Source organism: Notothenia coriiceps, unplaced genomic scaffold, assembly GCF_000735185.1.
Source record: "Notothenia coriiceps isolate Sejong01 unplaced genomic scaffold, NC01 NC01_scaffold00011249, whole genome shotgun sequence".
NCBI classification, from domain to species: Eukaryota; Metazoa; Chordata; class Actinopteri; order Perciformes; family Nototheniidae; genus Notothenia; species Notothenia coriiceps.
This window is the reverse complement of record NW_011343950.1, coordinates 30,232-46,995: the sequence shown is the minus strand read 5'-3', so window position 1 is coordinate 46,995 and position 16,764 is coordinate 30,232. Positions and strand designations below refer to the sequence as shown.

At 39.7% G+C, this 16,764-nt stretch overlaps 1 protein-coding gene across 1 annotated transcript in view; it reads left to right on the top strand.

Moving 5' to 3' along the window:
- LOC104946646 (gamma-aminobutyric acid receptor subunit alpha-5-like) overlaps positions 1-16,764 on the top strand; it is a 34,105-nt gene that overhangs the window by 2,239 nt on the left and 15,102 nt on the right. The window contains exon 3 of the mRNA XM_010772522.1: positions 7,832-7,975. Coding sequence (XP_010770824.1) covers positions 7,832-7,975 — 144 coding nt within the window. The remainder of the gene's footprint in view (positions 1-7,831; positions 7,976-16,764) is intronic.

The following is a 16,764-nucleotide window of genomic DNA, read 5'->3' as shown; positions in this document are numbered from 1 at the left end:
GTCAAATATGTTCATCTTGTTGTAGTTGTAGCCCCCTTAACAGCGATTCTCTCTCTAGTTTAGACTGCGGTCAAGCCAGCCTCCACTCGGAAAAACCTAGTAAAGCCAGCCCTCACGTGATATTGCGGTGCGCGAATATCCTATGCATTACGGTAGAGTCAAAAATCCTCCCTCTGTGTTTAGATGAGAATAAAACAAAAACTGTCCAGTATCATAGATCCATTTCACTTCAGGGTGATAGCAGGACATCCCATCTAGTCACTCAGAAAAAATCAGGACATTCTGATGTAGAGTTTCAAAATAAAAGACCTTTGGGGACAGGGATGATAGCTCGTATATGAGACTTCAAAGGTCTTTTATTTTGAAACTGTACATCAGAATGTCCTGATTTTTTCTGAGTGACTAGATGGGATGTCCTGCTATCACCCTGAAGTGAAATGAGTCTTTGATACTGGACAGTTTTTGTTTTATTCTCATCTAAANTAACCAGGATTGGTATCTAACTTGTTTTACAAGTAAAATACAATAGCCTCCCTGCTGACATGTAGCGGATTAGAAGTATAAGTAGCAAATATATGCCTGATTATTTAATGGAAACACTCAAGCTAAGCCTACCTCAAAACTGTACACTAATAAATACAGCTCCGGACTAAATGAACCTAGTCCCTCAAAATCTGTCTTTTGTGGATGTACTTTAGTTTACATTTCAACACTAATACAATGGTAGATTTCTTAGGCTTTGAGGTTGCTAAAAATCCTATTTCAGACATGTTTGTGCTCGTATTTTTAATCAGATCTATGAACTTTCAAGCGCATCTATTACACAAGAAACATCAAAGTAAACTTGCTCCATTATCAAACAAAAACATGCAGCTAGAGAAAGAGATGTCTCTTTATTGACCAGATATTGCGCTGTCTATTAAAAGCCCTGTGTCCCAGTACAAGAGGTACCATTGTAAGGGTTATTAGTGCTAAGGAGCTTACGCTGCTGGCTGCAAGTGCTTTTCCCGTTTTTCTCGACTGCATTAACCCTTTTGCGTAAGTCCTTGAGCTAGATGGCAGCACTCTGCAGGGCTTTAGATCTGCAGGAGAACCTTCCCGCTGGACCGATAGCGTGATCACCTCTCTGCAGAACACGACGTGCTACATCGTGTGTGGGGTTATGTTCCGATGGGGTCCTGTGCTTCCCCAGCTCAATTACTGCTTAATACGTAAGGAGAACCTTTTCAAGGCGCCGGGGTTTATCTTCTCAGCCATTGCCATGTTTCTGCAGGTCAAATATCACAGTTTACAGGCTGGCTGCATGTTAAACAAACCTTCAAAGACGAGACTATTTTCTTTACTCAGATATTGATACCGAGTGACTGAACAGATTTTGCAACTCCTGTGTAAACGCTTATTAAAACATCCACACTTCTTCATTCTTTCGCCATTGTTAGCGCAGAAGCTAGCGCCGACACCTCTTAAATGTCAGATTTACTGTATATGAAGAGAGCACACGATAAAACTCACATAACACTGGAGCCGACCAAAACAGAAGAGCCCCAACAGAACAACTTTGAGAGCTTGTTGCTCGAATCGAATATGAGTTTTCCTCCGCTCTAACCGATAATTGGAAACCCTGTGAGTAATACAACATTGTGAAACAACAACAACAACAACAACAACAACAACAACAACAACCAACTGCAAAGCTGTGTGGTAAATTAGATGTGACAATTTAAAGGATAGTGTTGCGTCGCTTAAGGCCTAGGCGTTAGATGAGCGGAATACACATTTAAATATTTAACAGCTCTAGCTTGTAAATCTGGCCCACAAGAGCTAACCCTAACCCTAAGGCTTGAGTAATGGTTTCTAGTGGTTTATCATGCTGCGTGTTTACGTTTATTTCATTTTAGTTAGTTAGTTAGTGTAGTTAGTTAGTTTAGTTTCGTTAGCTTAGTTAGTTAGATGAATAGAACACAGATGAGATAGATTTTTGGTTCATCAGATTTATCTAAAGCGTCTCTTTTAGTCTTTTTAGCTCTTCTTGCTTTGATACAATTGAGTACAGCTGTCCCAGTTATAAATATATCTGTTTATGGGGCCATTTGATTTGCCTGTCGTATGCTTTTGCAGCGTTCCGTTGGAACTTCTCATCACAAAAAATTGTTGCTTGCGCTTGCTGATCATTAGCGAACCAAATTACTTCTGCCTTGAAAAAGCTGCAAACAATTTGTACGCTGAGTACCAAAAAACGAAAGGATCAGATATTTGTTCTATGGTCAGCCTAATATTGATATTGCTTTGATCATAAGCTGCCTATTTTACCAACATAGCTGTCCACCGTAGCATGAGGCCTCCTGTGTTATAGCCCATCTAGCTAAAGCGCTAAGTTTGGCATGTCATGATCATTAGCTAGTCTTCATTTAGACACTTGTTAGCCCTACAGCCGGTTTTAAGATGTGTTAAAAGCTTGAAGTTGTTTTGGCTGGCAGAAGAAAATTTTAAGCTTGCTGCTAACCCCATCCATATTTTGGCATCTTTAAAAAGCCAAAAAGATGGAAACAGCGAAGCACTGCCTAAAATGCTAACTTATTGGTTTTTTAGCGACCATTCCTACAGCGTCATCTTATCACGCTAGAAATAGTGCAGAACTTTTAAGCTAAGCTACAAATTGAAACATAATTGTAAAGCATACTTGTACAGGCGAAACTTCTTCGTACGCCCGAATATAGCGTGGGAGTCACCGACTCACTCAGGAAAGAGACGCGGGAAGGCAGGAGCTTTGCATGTTCAAACACTGATGGTTGTTATTTAGGAGCTTCCTCTCGTTAGGGCCCCATTTAACTGCGTTTCACATGATTAGTAATCAAACATATTTTGAGAAGATAGCCTAAACAGTTTGGGGAGACACGAGGTCACTTGCCGCTGCCGGATACTTATGGCCTCGAAGATTTCACACCTTGGGAGTCCACAAACAACAAAGAAGGAAGTGTCCAGTGCACCCGCAACTAAATAACCATCTGTGACTAGGGCTTGCCCGGCTCACAGATGGCGAACAACAGACATTATGGCTGAAGCAGCCTACTCCTTAAAGGACATAAACAGACGATCAGGTTTGGTCAATGCACGTCGTTATCTAGGCAGTCTAGCAGACAATTATTTCGCCTGCTTTGTCCCTTTGCTGTTGTAACACCGTACATTTTCACCATCTAGGGTCTTCGCTCTTATACCTTTGCTGGTATTTGCTTTAATAATATGCAAAAGTAATTTGGCTTTCCTTAGAAGAAGATTCATATGCCTCACGTCACGCAGCTCTTACAAAGACTTATTGTTGTTGTGAACATTGTGGAGTGGTCTTTGAGACAGATATCCACAGACTTGGCTTGGCAAGGGGCGTCGTAAATCTAATGATGCCTTCTAAACACCACAGTGCTGCGATTGTAATGCCAATTACTGTTAGACTTGGACAGAAATCACACACACACACACACACACACACACCACACACACACACACACACACAACCACACACACACACACACACACACACACACACACACACACACACAACACACACACACACTACACACACACACACACACACACACACACACACAACACTACACACACACACACACGACACACACAACACACACACCACACACTTCACACCAAAACAGAATTATGCGGCATGTATTCAGCCACAGTATGGTGGAAGTGTTTTCTGCATTTCACAGCGTCTCTCTCACATAACGTCCTTGGGATTAATAAATAATATTTTTTTCAAATCGAACTGTCATATAAAGTGGCATATTGATATTGCATGAGTATTACTATCAGCCAGACATGATTCCAAACGTTTCTTAAAAAGTAGCGCAATAATAAAAACACAAGAATACTCTGCTTACAAAAGCTACCACGTTATGCATAATGGCTCCGTTCAGAACCACATATGTTTTCTAGTTATATAAGTATATTTAGTTGATGCCAGGAGCTGGTATTATGCTTAGCCTGGTAAAGTGCGCTAATTTTTGGGGTACTTTGTTTAGACAGCGGTTTTGTAACAGTCAAACGGAAAGCCTGTCAACAAAATGTTCTCGGAATTAAAAAAAAAAAAAATACAATCGATAACATAACATAGAACGACAGATTGAGATCATGAACTCATAATGAAAATGTTAACTGAAGTTATAAATAAAGTAAGAAGCAGGGACATTTTCTCATAGGCTTCTATACATTTAAAGTAAAAGTTATTGTGATGCCTTATCGACAGGGCTATATGAAACTGGAGATTTAGACCATGAACTCGCTAAGATAATGTTTGCTTAGGTATTAAATCAAGAAAAGTGAGAGGTAAGGAACAATTCTCATAGACTTCTATCCATCCATACATCCAAAGTTGTTGTAATACCTTGTGGACCTTGTAGGCTACATGAAAAGACAGATTGAGCTCATGAAATCAATAAGAAAATGTTTGCTTTGGTATTAAATCAACAAAAAGTGAGAAAAGGAGTAATTGTCTCATAGACTTCTATACAATCAGACTCTATATAGACAGTTCGTTGTCGTTATTCGTCAGTTCCCAAGATGTTTCTAGCTACACTGAACAACAATATAAATGCAACACTTTTGTTTTTGCTCCCATTTTTCATGAGATGAACTCAAAGATCTAAAACATTTTCTATACACACAAAATAACCATTTCTCTCAAATATTGTTCACAAATCTGAAAAAATCTGTGATAGTGAGCACTTCTCCTTTGCCGAGATAATCCATCCCACCTCACAGGTGTGGCATATCAAGATGCTGATTAGACAGCATGATTATTGCACAGGTGTGCCTTAGGCTGGCCACAATAAAAGGCCACTCTGAAACGTGCAGTTGTGCTTTATTGGGGGGGTCTGGGGGGGTCCGAAAACTTAAACCCTAACCCTAACATGTCACCCATCTCCTTCGCATAGAGTTGATCAGGTTGTTGATTGTGGCCTGTGGAATGTTGGTCCACTCCTCTTCAATGGCTGTGCGAAGTTGCTGGATATTGGCAGGATCTGGAACACGCTGTCGTATACGCCGATCCAGAGCATCCCAAACATGCTCAATGGGTGACATGTTAGGGTTAGGGTTAGGGTTTTCGGACCCCCCCAGACCCCCCCAATAAAGCACAACTGCACGTTTCAGAGTGGCCTTTTATTGTGGCCAGCCTAAGGCACACCTGTGCAATAATCATGCTGTCTAATCAGCATCTTGATATGCCACACCTGTGAGGTGGGATGGATTATCTCGGCAAAGGAGAAGTGCTCACTATCACAGATTTTTTCAGATTTGTGAACAATATTTGAGAGAAATGGTTATTTTGTGTGTATAGAAAATGTTTTAGATCTTTGAGTTCATCTCATGAAAAATGGGAGCAAAAACAAAAGTGTTGCATTTATATTGTTGTTCAGTGTAGCTAGAAACATCTTGGGAACTGACGAATAACGACAACGAACTGTCTATATAGAGTCTGATTGTATAGAAGTCTATGAGACAATTACTCCTTTTCTCACTTTTTGTTGATTTAATACCAAAGCAAACATTTTCTTATTGATTTCATGAGCTCAATCTGTCTTTTCATGTAGCCTACAAGGTCCACAAGGTATTACAACAACTTTGGATGTATGGATGGATAGAAGTCTATGAGAATTGTTCCTTACCTCTCACTTTTCTTGATTTAATACCTAAGCAAACATTATCTTAGCGAGTTCATGGTCTAAATCTCCAGTTTCATATAGCCCTGTCGATAAGGCATCACAATAACTTTTACTTTAAATGTATAGAAGCCTATGAGAAAATGTCCCTGCTTCTTACTTTATTTATAACTTCAGTTAACATTTTCATTATGAGTTCATGATCTCAATCTGTCGTTCTATGTTATGTTATATGTTCTATATAACTTTTACTTTAAATGTATAGATCTATCGAGGGCTATGAGAAAATTACAATTGTTTTCACTTTTACTCTATTAACTACCTTAGTTAACATGTTCTTGAATAATGCATGATCTTGATGTAGTTCCATAGTTCTATTTAAATGTGTGGATGCGGAGCCGGTTTTTGGCATAGGCGACATAGGCGGTCGCCAAGGGCGCCAGATCTGGGGGGGGGCGCTGCGCTGATAGCTCTGGGAGGGAAAAAAACATTGTTGACCGTTGGTGCTCATCCTAATTTTCGGCCTAGATGTAACAACATTCATAATTAAGTAAATGTAACACCCTTTTCACCCCGGCGGTTACACTTTTAATTTGCCCTGTACGAATGGTGCTCTAAGTGATGAAAGTGGGGGATGTTGGCTTATCTGGCCTAAAATCTCGCCTAGGGCATCAAATTGTCTAGAACCGGCCCTGTGTGGATGTATAGAAGTCTATGAAACAGGCTATGCTTTAGGTTGGGGTCACCTGTGATTGACAGGTTTCTATCACAGCGTTGTCTATTTTTTGTTCTTACTTTTGGGAAAATGTTGGTCAATTTAAAACGTCTTGTTCAGCAATTTGGTCATACATAGCTCTATACTCCAATGTCGCTTTTGGTTCCATAAAAACAAGTCTGCTCAAACCCCTGGATGACGTCACATTGACTTCCTCCCTTTTTAATATACTATAATACATTTCTAAGTAATAGGACGTCTGTAGTTTCTGTCTTAATTTAGAAACTGAGTTGAGACTGAATAACGCTGATGTTGATGATAGAGCATATTCATACAACTTAGTTTTCATTAAACTACACAAAGCCTTAAAGTTGCTTAAGGTCACATATATTATGTAATTATGACCATCATTGTACGATGAAGTTTATTCAGGAACTACTTATTTTGTTAGCTCCTTGTTGTCACAGAGCATGCTACTTGTGTTACATTTTTCTAATCTGCCAAATCTGAATGGACAAATTGTAAAAAGTCACTGAACTATGTGAGTTTATCTGCTTAACGGTGAGTCCCTGTAAGGGGTTTAATTCATTCAGAGTTAACAGAGGCATCCAAATGTAACCCGAGAGAACCTGCACTTGAAAACATGACTAAAAACACAACTCTTATATAATTGCATTCATGTCATCTATCAAACTCATCTTTGCCTGAGAGGAAGTCACAACAAAAGGTCAAAGTAGAACATACAATTAATATAGGAAGCATGCAAGCCTCTGTGCTGAAGGGAAATTACTCCTTTTCCAGCTTCAGCCCCCGTGTTTGTTGTAAATCAGGAAATGAATTTGATTTGATCCGCCACATAACATTGCACTGTCAGAAGCTTTTATCCCAAGTGACTTTATTTTACATCCGGAGATATTTGGGGATTAGCATCTTTCTCACCCTTTTTTCTCAGAATGAACTTTCTTTTGGTTTTGGAATAGTTTAGGATTGTAAATGTAAAATCTGATGTACAATTTGGTGATCTTTAAGGCACTTCAATATATACGATATTGGCATTTTAATAAACATTCTAGAATAAAAGAAAACCTTTTTACTAAATATTCCAAATTGGAGATAATTGTATTCGTCTGACTCTAAAGCTTTCATTTCATTTTCTTGAAAGTATTAAGGAATATATGTTACAAGTAAAAGTACTACACTCAAAATCTTACTTAAATAACAGATACATGTGCAAATACTCAAGTTAAGCAAAGTAAAAAAAAAGAAAGTACAGTATATGAGAAACTACGAGAGCCTTTCCACTAATGTTGATTGCTAAGATCATACCCTCACTCGCAGCCAGTGAATGTTTGCCATTATAGCTTTTGATAATTGAAATAAAAGTATAATTTTTTAACTGCTTTTCAAGAGAACTCATAAGTTTCTGTTTGTCCTGTTTTCATAGATGCCTATCCGGTGTCGGAGGTGGTCTACACGTGGACTCAGGGAGCAGCAAAGTCTGTGGTTGTGGCCGAGGAAGGGTCTCGCCTCAATCAGTACCATCTGATCGGACAGACCGCAGGGACCGAGGACATCTACACCAGCAGAGGTACAGTGAGGCGAGAGGACACTAAAGAACAGGCCTCTGATCAAATATGACCTATAGAGGGTTTTGTAGGGATTACGCATTTGTGTAGGCCGACCCTGAAGTTAGCATCTCGCTGGATCCCTTGACGAAAAGCCAATGAGATTTAGTTTGATTTTGGATTGTTTTAGGAAGTAAGATCTGTGGCAAACAAACGTCATTATACTTACACATGACATCAAGTTACCCCTGCTAAGCTATAGGCGGCTAATGTTGGGCTATAAAGGAACTACAGCACGGTCACATGACTTCACGTCATCACCGCTAAGCTATAAGGCGGCTAATGTTGAGCTATGAAGGAACTAAAGTACGATTACATGACTTCACGTCACCACCACTAAGCTAAAGGTGGCTAATGTTGGGCTATGAAGGAATTACAGCACGGTCACATGACTTCACGTCATCACAGTTAAAATAAAGTTGGCTAATATTGGGCTTTAAAGGAACTATAGCGTGGTCACATTGTGTCTTTGGGGAGTTGGGTGGGTAGGCTACTATTTTTTGGGGGTAAATGGTTCTTGGTCTAAAATAGCCTTAGAAAGACTGATGTTTGCCTTAGTCCGAATTCATGTGGCTACATCGCCATAAATCATGAAAAAATCCTGAAAAAATCAAGTGATAACATTTCTGTAGTTATGCCTTGTTAGTTAGTTAGACCCCTGGTGTTATCTTTTTATCTATCATTATTTCCCTTACATCAGTTATTAACCCGCCCAGCCTCCACCCTATTATTCCTCTCTGAGTCATTACACTGTGTGCCACCCAAAGATGTTGTGAGAAGAATATATATATATTTTTTTTAAATCAAGTTGGATAGAGACAATGAAGGAAGGATTTGAGAGAGCCTCCCACACATAGCCAGCTGTCTCTAGGACGGAGGAGGGGGCACAAAAAATCACTTATCCTCAGTCTGAGCCCCCGGGTCTGCAGGGTTAATCTGTACGCAGGCCCATCAGTTGTGCTTTTACTGAGGGACGTCAAGCTCTGTGATTGGCTGATGAGTGGTGACACGTGGAGGAGGGGGGGGACATCGTCAAGGGAGGTGGGGGGAAGGCATCTGATGGATTGTGTTATATAAAGAAGTATGATAATACATTTTCTGCCGCTTGTTGCTGGAGAGTTTATCAGCGGGCAGTCATTTCTAGAGCTGTAATGTACACAAAGTGGAGGGGGGGGGTTCATAATGTACAGGAACATGTACGGCAAAAAAAATCGTTAATAGTACATTTACTTTAGTACTCTAAAATTGTTTAATGCTACTTAATATATTTGATTTTGAAATAGGCCACACAGTAATATAGTACATTTACTCAAGTAAGTAATCTTTTGAGGTATTTATCTGAGTATTGAAATTGTATTCTACTTTATACTTCTTTAAATATCAAATCATCAAATACCAACCAAGCACATCATTATAGGTCAAGAAATCCAGCAGCAGCTTATAAAATTATTAAACTCCTAGGTCCTTTGTTTACTTCCGGTACATAGTGACAGTCGTGCTCCTATTAGCTAGCGCGCCAACACATTGTATGTGATAGGCTAAGGCCCCGTCCACACGGAGACGATTTCAGTTGTCTCCGCTAAAGTTCTTTATCGTATACGGTTCGTCCACGCGAACCCGAAACGGAGCCCCCGAAACCGATAAACCGGCTCCCAAAGTGGGTAAGTCTGGAGACGCTTGCGGCTCCGTGTACCCCCTATACGATATTTTCCTGAATCGATGACGCCATAACCCCGCCTCTCCCCACCTCTCCTGCTCACACCCGCGTCATTGTTGATGCGTTTCGCTAACAAAAACAACAATGGCGGATCACAGGGTTGCGTTCGTGCTCCAGACGCTACTGACCATGATACAGATTTTAGTGCAAAATCTACAGCTCCTCTACCACAACCATCAGCAACAATATCCGCCATCTTCTACCTGGTTTGTTTGTTTATGCCTTATGCCCATGCTCGGGGGGGGTCTTATTTGCTGCTTTTGGTGAATTTTGTGGCCCGGCATATNCATTTTGCATGATAGGTCACCTTTAAACAGAGGCCTCTAATTTTTTATAATAAGTGGAAATAGGAAGTGTATATTTCAAGCAAGTGATTGGGCTTTCTTTTTTTTCAAGTAAGATTTTTATAGAAAATGTTTTCAAATGTAATTGACAGAATGTATTAGAAAATGTGGCTTATTAACACATGTAATATAATGTTTTATATATTTAAGATTTACAATATAAGACAAGCACTAGTTTCATGTGTGGGACCACGAGCCGCATTTGGCCCCCTGGCCGTAGTTTTGAAAACCCTGCTTTATATATTCAGTCTTTTGTAAATACTACTACTTATTTGTTGCTACCATGCTGTACTTATTTGCTCTTGCTTATTTGTCTATTATATATGTATATTAAATAACCTGTGCTTTCCCTTTGATTCAATTTGAATATAAGTCTACTCTTTTTCCTTTACCTTTTTATCTGTAATAAATTATTACTGATTTATTTTTGATCTTTTACACCCTATATTTTTTAGGACGTTGACTGTTTAGGATTAGATAGATATATAAAATGTAAGGTTATTTCAGAAAAGGACTGAGGTTTGATATCACATGATACAGTATACATTTTACTTGCAGTAAAGGTGTGTTATTAATTCTTGAGGAATTAATTGATTGTTAATTTGGCTTGACGATGGTTGAGAGCACGATGATTTTGTTGATCGTTGTTTTGTTGTGATTAGCATTGATGTAGCCAGTGATAATGCTAATGGGGATCTTAATAGAGACTTCCTTCCTTCTCTCCTCAGACTCACGATCGCTGCAGAGTGCCCCATGCAGCTCGAGGATTTCCCCATGGACGCCCACGCTTGTCCTCTAAAATTCGGGAGCTGTGAGTAAACTTAACTTTAAGCTAACGCACAAAGTGAGCAGTAGCTTTAAATAACACATAACAATGTTTAATATTCACAATTGGTGTAACAAGTGTCACCAAACACTCTAAGAGAGAGATACAACGCAACACACTAATATATATCACCATGAAACTACCCCAGCTCATAACTGACTTTAAGTTCATTATTTCTTATATTACAAGTTTTCTGAAAGGTAATGTTTAAATATGCAAATGAGGCAACATGTGACACTATCATTTGGTGGTTCTAAGAGGTAATCTGCGCAAATACACAACATGTTTTTTTTGTTCCACTGGTGTGTAACAATGTTATGGGCCCAAAAGCTCACAAAAAAGATTGTTCTTCCTGATTTGTTTTGATCTAAATACTGCAGTTTCAGCTGTGAGTTTACTGTCTCTATCCATGCAGTGTGTGTAGGGGTATGTGAAGGTAGTGTGTGTGTGACAGTGTGTGTCCCTCAGGTGTAAAGTGGTGTTGTGTCGGTGCAGGACACAGCCGTGCAGAAACACACTGCTGCTGATTAAACCATTAATCAACATGTCAGCCGCTCTCCTGCAGCCTCGCCTTCATTTAATGGGATAAATGTGAAACGCACAGAATGGAAACAGCTACACACACACGCACACGCACACGCACACACACACACATGCACACGCACACACACACACACACACACACATGCACAGCAAACCTATATTTAGCACCAAGGTAACCTCTAAAATCACACACCTTGCACATGCCAACCACACTTGTGTCGTCCTTGGGGAGTAACATGTAAGGAGATTAGGATACAAAAAAAATCAACTGTATCTCCTTACAGCAGGGGTGTCAAACTAAATTGCACTCAAAGGGCCGGTTGTAACTATATTATAAATATATAATATATACATAATGAAAAGACGTAATCAAATAACTTTTAGATTTTTTTCAATGGAAATTATGCAAAGGTATACGAACTGCCTGAATTTGCTATTTGATTTTAATTTAGGCTACTTTCGTTCTTTTTTTTGGTAAATATCTTAATTTTTTATATGCAGTAGATGGACACCGGATTTGTTTAAAAAAAAACACAGTTTATGCTCAAAATGCCTGATATTTATTTTCTCTTGCATTGCATTTGACATTGAGGTAATGCAAATGGATCCGAAAGTAATCAGGCTATTTTAAAGAGTGGTGCAGTGATTACGTATTTTTGTAGGCCAACCAGAAGTTAACATCGCAAGGGCTTCCTAAAAAAAAAGCAATGGGTTTTTAAAATTGGATTATTCCAGAAAATAATCTCTGTGTCAAACAAACTTTTATTATTCTTACAAGATTTGTTCAGCAAGATAATCTCCACATATTAGTACGACTTTATGATTTTTGGAGTAAAATGTTGGGCTATGAAGGAACTACAGCACGGTCACATGACTTCACGCCACCACCGTTAAGCTAAAGGCGGCTAATGTTGGCCGTGATGACGTTTCGTTGTATTATTAAGACACTTGTTAGTAACTGCTGTTTTTAATTTCTCCAGTGGGGTATTTACTGACGTATTTAAACGTTAACATTTCTTCAGCTTGTGTTAAACACAGACCTTATTTCAGGATAACAACAAAAAACACATTCAGGTGCTTCCAATTTTAAGGATTTCACCCCTCTTTTATTGTGGTACATGGATTAGGTTACTGATTCAACGGTTTTACAAGAATTTAGTGGTTGTAACAGAATACATTTTTAAACTAACCTTTCCCGTCCAGTTTAAGCTGGTTAGGTTCCCTCTCACAGCTCCAGTGGTTCAGAAGTATCTGGGGATCTCCAGTCATGGAGGTTTAAGATAATCTTTGAGGTGTTTCCTGACGTGTCGAGGGTAATCTGGACTCTCTGTGAGGCAGAGCCATGATGTGTCTTTAAGCTACTCCAACACGTGCTTAGGTCACTCTCCCTCTGCTCACAGTAACTAACTCAGACTGCACTGACATGTGTCCTCATGGGGAGCTATCTGAGGTCGGTTCACCCAGAAAAACCTGCTGGAATTTAAGGATAGATGGTTAAATGAGGTGATGCACTGATCCGATATTGAGTAACGGAATACAAATATATATATAAACATAAGAAGTTAAAGTAAGAATGTGCATACTGGAATTCTTTTTAGAATATGTATTTTATCCTTTAGGGGAATGCCATATTTGTTTCAGAGATGCTAGGTTTACCAGTTTTCCAAAGCAACGTATTATTAGGAGAGGGAAAATATAAAAAAAAAAAACATTGTTTGGCTTTTATGTTTTTACACTTTGCTGAGGTGAAAAGGTTTGTGCATCAGTAAAAGCAAAACATGCCAAGGTGGAATGGAAACATCATGGCTTTAAACGTGCATGAATTCTAATTCTCTTGCCAATTCTCTGGACATTTGGTTAACATACACATTTGAATAACACACATTTTGACTGTAAACATGCTGTATTTACAAAGCCAAAAAACATTTATGGACCTTAAACTTGAAAACTGTATCTTTAATGGCGCTTTTCCACTCCAGGATCTAGCACGGCTTAGTACAGTATGGTTAGGCCTTGGTAGGCCAGGCTCACTTTATGCTGTGTTTCCATTACAGTTTAGTACATGGGGTAGTAACTATAGTAACGCAGCTTTCTTATCTCAAAAGTGCCTTTCAGCTTATTGTTTTGCTGTTTTGAGGGTAAAATGTATGTGATAACTCAAAATGATTGTTTTTACTGGGATTACCCTGTGAATCCATGCCACATCGTGCCAAAGCATTACAAATGATCCAATCACAGTTATGTAAGATTAGCTTCCTTCGACTTTCATAACCTAGGCCAGTTTCTGGGGCGACTATTTGCTTAAAGAAAGCTAAATACATGAATACATGATTCATTGTCTGCTATGAACATTATTCAAATGCTCTATGGAGTGGGTGCCAGCAAAATCAGTTAAATTTCTAATTATATGCTGGGATTTCTGTCTCCCAGCCCACTCTGTTCTGACAGCAGCAGCAGCAGCAGCAGGGAGAAACTCTTTTGCAGCCGGGAAATGAGATCAAAATGGCGAGCAACACTATTTTTGACCAGTATTTTCTCCAGTTTCAAAGTAAAGTATCCATCCGTGGGTTTCTGTCTTGATCGTACAATCTTCCATTGCACTGTATAAGAGGTTCAATCGTTAGTGTGTCATTTCTACCAGAATGGATTTGAACTTATGGGGCTATGAAAAAGCCTTGCTTCTGATGTATTTTCTCTTTGACAACCAAAAGAATGTGAAAAGCAGTCGACAGCAACAGATTCCAACTGTGGCTTTGTGGAGATCCTTTTCTTATCTCAGTGGTAGAGATGCTAGAGCTCTGCCAAGGCTTTCTGAGTGAATCGTCTATAATTAAAAGTGAGCCAGTACATTTAACAATGCCCTTTGTACAGGAGGTCTTTAATGCATTGACATTAGGCTCCACCACCCACTCTGCACATTGTAAATACTGAATGTCCTTGCTTCTCTTTTTTGAGCCACTGTGTCATCATCCTTCAGAAAATATGTTTTCTGTCCGACAGCTTTCACACTGTATCCTCACTTCTTATGCTTTCCTTTAGATTCCTGGGGCCTTGAAACCACACGTCTCTAATTTGTTGTGTGTAACAACTTTAAAAACAGGAGGTTTGGAAAGGCTGTTGATTCAATATTTCTTATTCATACTCCACATGTTTATGCCTCCCTTTAATTTTCTACTAAGTTGCCGTTGGAAAGTTTTAAGTAGCAAACTCTTCATTGGAGAGAACAGACACCCGATAAATGAGTAAAAATTTATATTAATCATGGCGGGGGTTTTAGGATAAGCTAAAAGCCAACATATTAAAGTCTTAACTTTATGACAGCTGGTGTGCCAAGGGTCCCGTTGCATCCCACCTGCTATGGAGTGACGCCAAGTCACAGATCAGATTTCCACGGTGCCCCGACACTTCCAAGAGAGAATGAGATTCAATTTAAAGCCAAATATCGCCCACTGAGGACCTCCTAGCAGGTGTACAAGACAGATGAGTACTTGTCATGTATCACCCACCCACACACACACACACACACACACACACACACACACACACACACACACACACACACACACACACACACACACACACACACACACACACACACACACACACACACACACACACACACACAAACGCACACGCACACGCACACGCACACACACACACAAACACACGCACACACACACACACACAGGGTCATTCTCTGTGTCTAAGTTTGAATGTTAAGTTATGCATTTCAAGTTTGTTTATGCAGAGTAAATGGCTTCTGAAATTCACCATCTGCTATGATGAAGGAAAAACATGCTCTCTAAGAGACCATCAAGGCTCTCAGGGTAGCTCTTGAACAAAAGCCATGTTGTAGACGTAGTTACACACTGCTGCTGACAGTTTACTGTTCCTGGGAGTTTTTTCCTTTTCACAAAGATTTTGATGTTCCTGAAGAAACAAAAGGAGACAGTGACAGATTTATGAGTGAACGCATGGCTGCATATTCTGCCCCGAGGAGACCATTTTAAATGTCAGTTTGGATCAGCACCTTGATGCCATTTTTGTTGAACGGTAACAAGACACAGCGCAGGTCAATGTGGTGTATACAAAGATACTGATTTTGTGTTCTGACCGACCAAAGATTTGCCTCAAAATACCATTTAATCTGAAGGACAGCTAATAAAGTGATCAGATTATATTTTGTAGCTCAGATTGTTTTGGGATCATCACTTGCTTTCGTAAAACACCTTCTCCTTCACTAAATGTTACATCATTTGTATTTCTAAGCCAGCTGTTGACACATGTAAAATACATGTCAAAATGTTATCATCAAGTGGGTTGACAGTGTCTATTATCATATATGTTCAGATAATGTCGTTTTTTGATGTTAGCGAGGATCTTTATAAAGGTGGGCTGCTAAAGAAGTAACATTAAAGGTCCCATGTCATGGCCATTTCTACTGATCATATTTCCATTGTTGAGGTCTACTAGAATAGATTTAAATTGTGCAATTTTCCAAAATCACATTGGTTTCTCAAACAGCATCTCTGTATAGTATGTGTATTAACCAGGTATTCACTCTCTGTCCTAAACGGTTTGTTGGAGCTCCTGCCCCCCCCTCCCTGTGAGCCAAGTGTGCTCTGATTGGTCGGGACGTTGCGAGGCTCGCTGCTGCGAGGAACGGACAGGTTTCCGGGTCGGCGATACAGCGAGAACAAGCGAAACTCATCCTGAGCACACACAAACACTCACAGCCGAAGTAAAAACAATAAGTGTGGCTTGATATTGAGAAAGAAAAAGGTTTATAACGCTGTGAGAATGGGTCTGTGGAGAGCATTTCTCCGTGATCCCAACTCGTCTATTACCAGCGTTCAGGGAGCTCTATGCAAGTCAATGGGGACTCCCTGTTAGTTAGCCAAGGGATCCTGGTGTGTGAGGTGCTCCGCAGATTGGTCCATTTGGGCCAATCCGGTCATTTGTTGTTGATTTGGGTGTGCACACGTCACAGAACCCAGGAAGCAAACAATGGAAAAAGAGAAATCTCCAACGAGGCGTTCTGGGGCAGCATAGACAGGTCTTTTCTGTGTTTTACTCGCTACAGGGTGTACTTTGAGGGTTTTTTACTCTGCAGACCGTTTACATGCAGAAAAAGCTTCATAACACACAAGGGGACAGGTAATAACCAGAAAAGCATGACATGGGACCTTTAAGTACCATTGTCGCTGTAGTAATTTAACTAGAACATTTAGTATTTTCACAGGGGGTATTGGTACTTTTACTCAAGTAAATAATCTGTATACTTTGTCAACAATTAGACATCAGAGATATTAGCAAAGGATA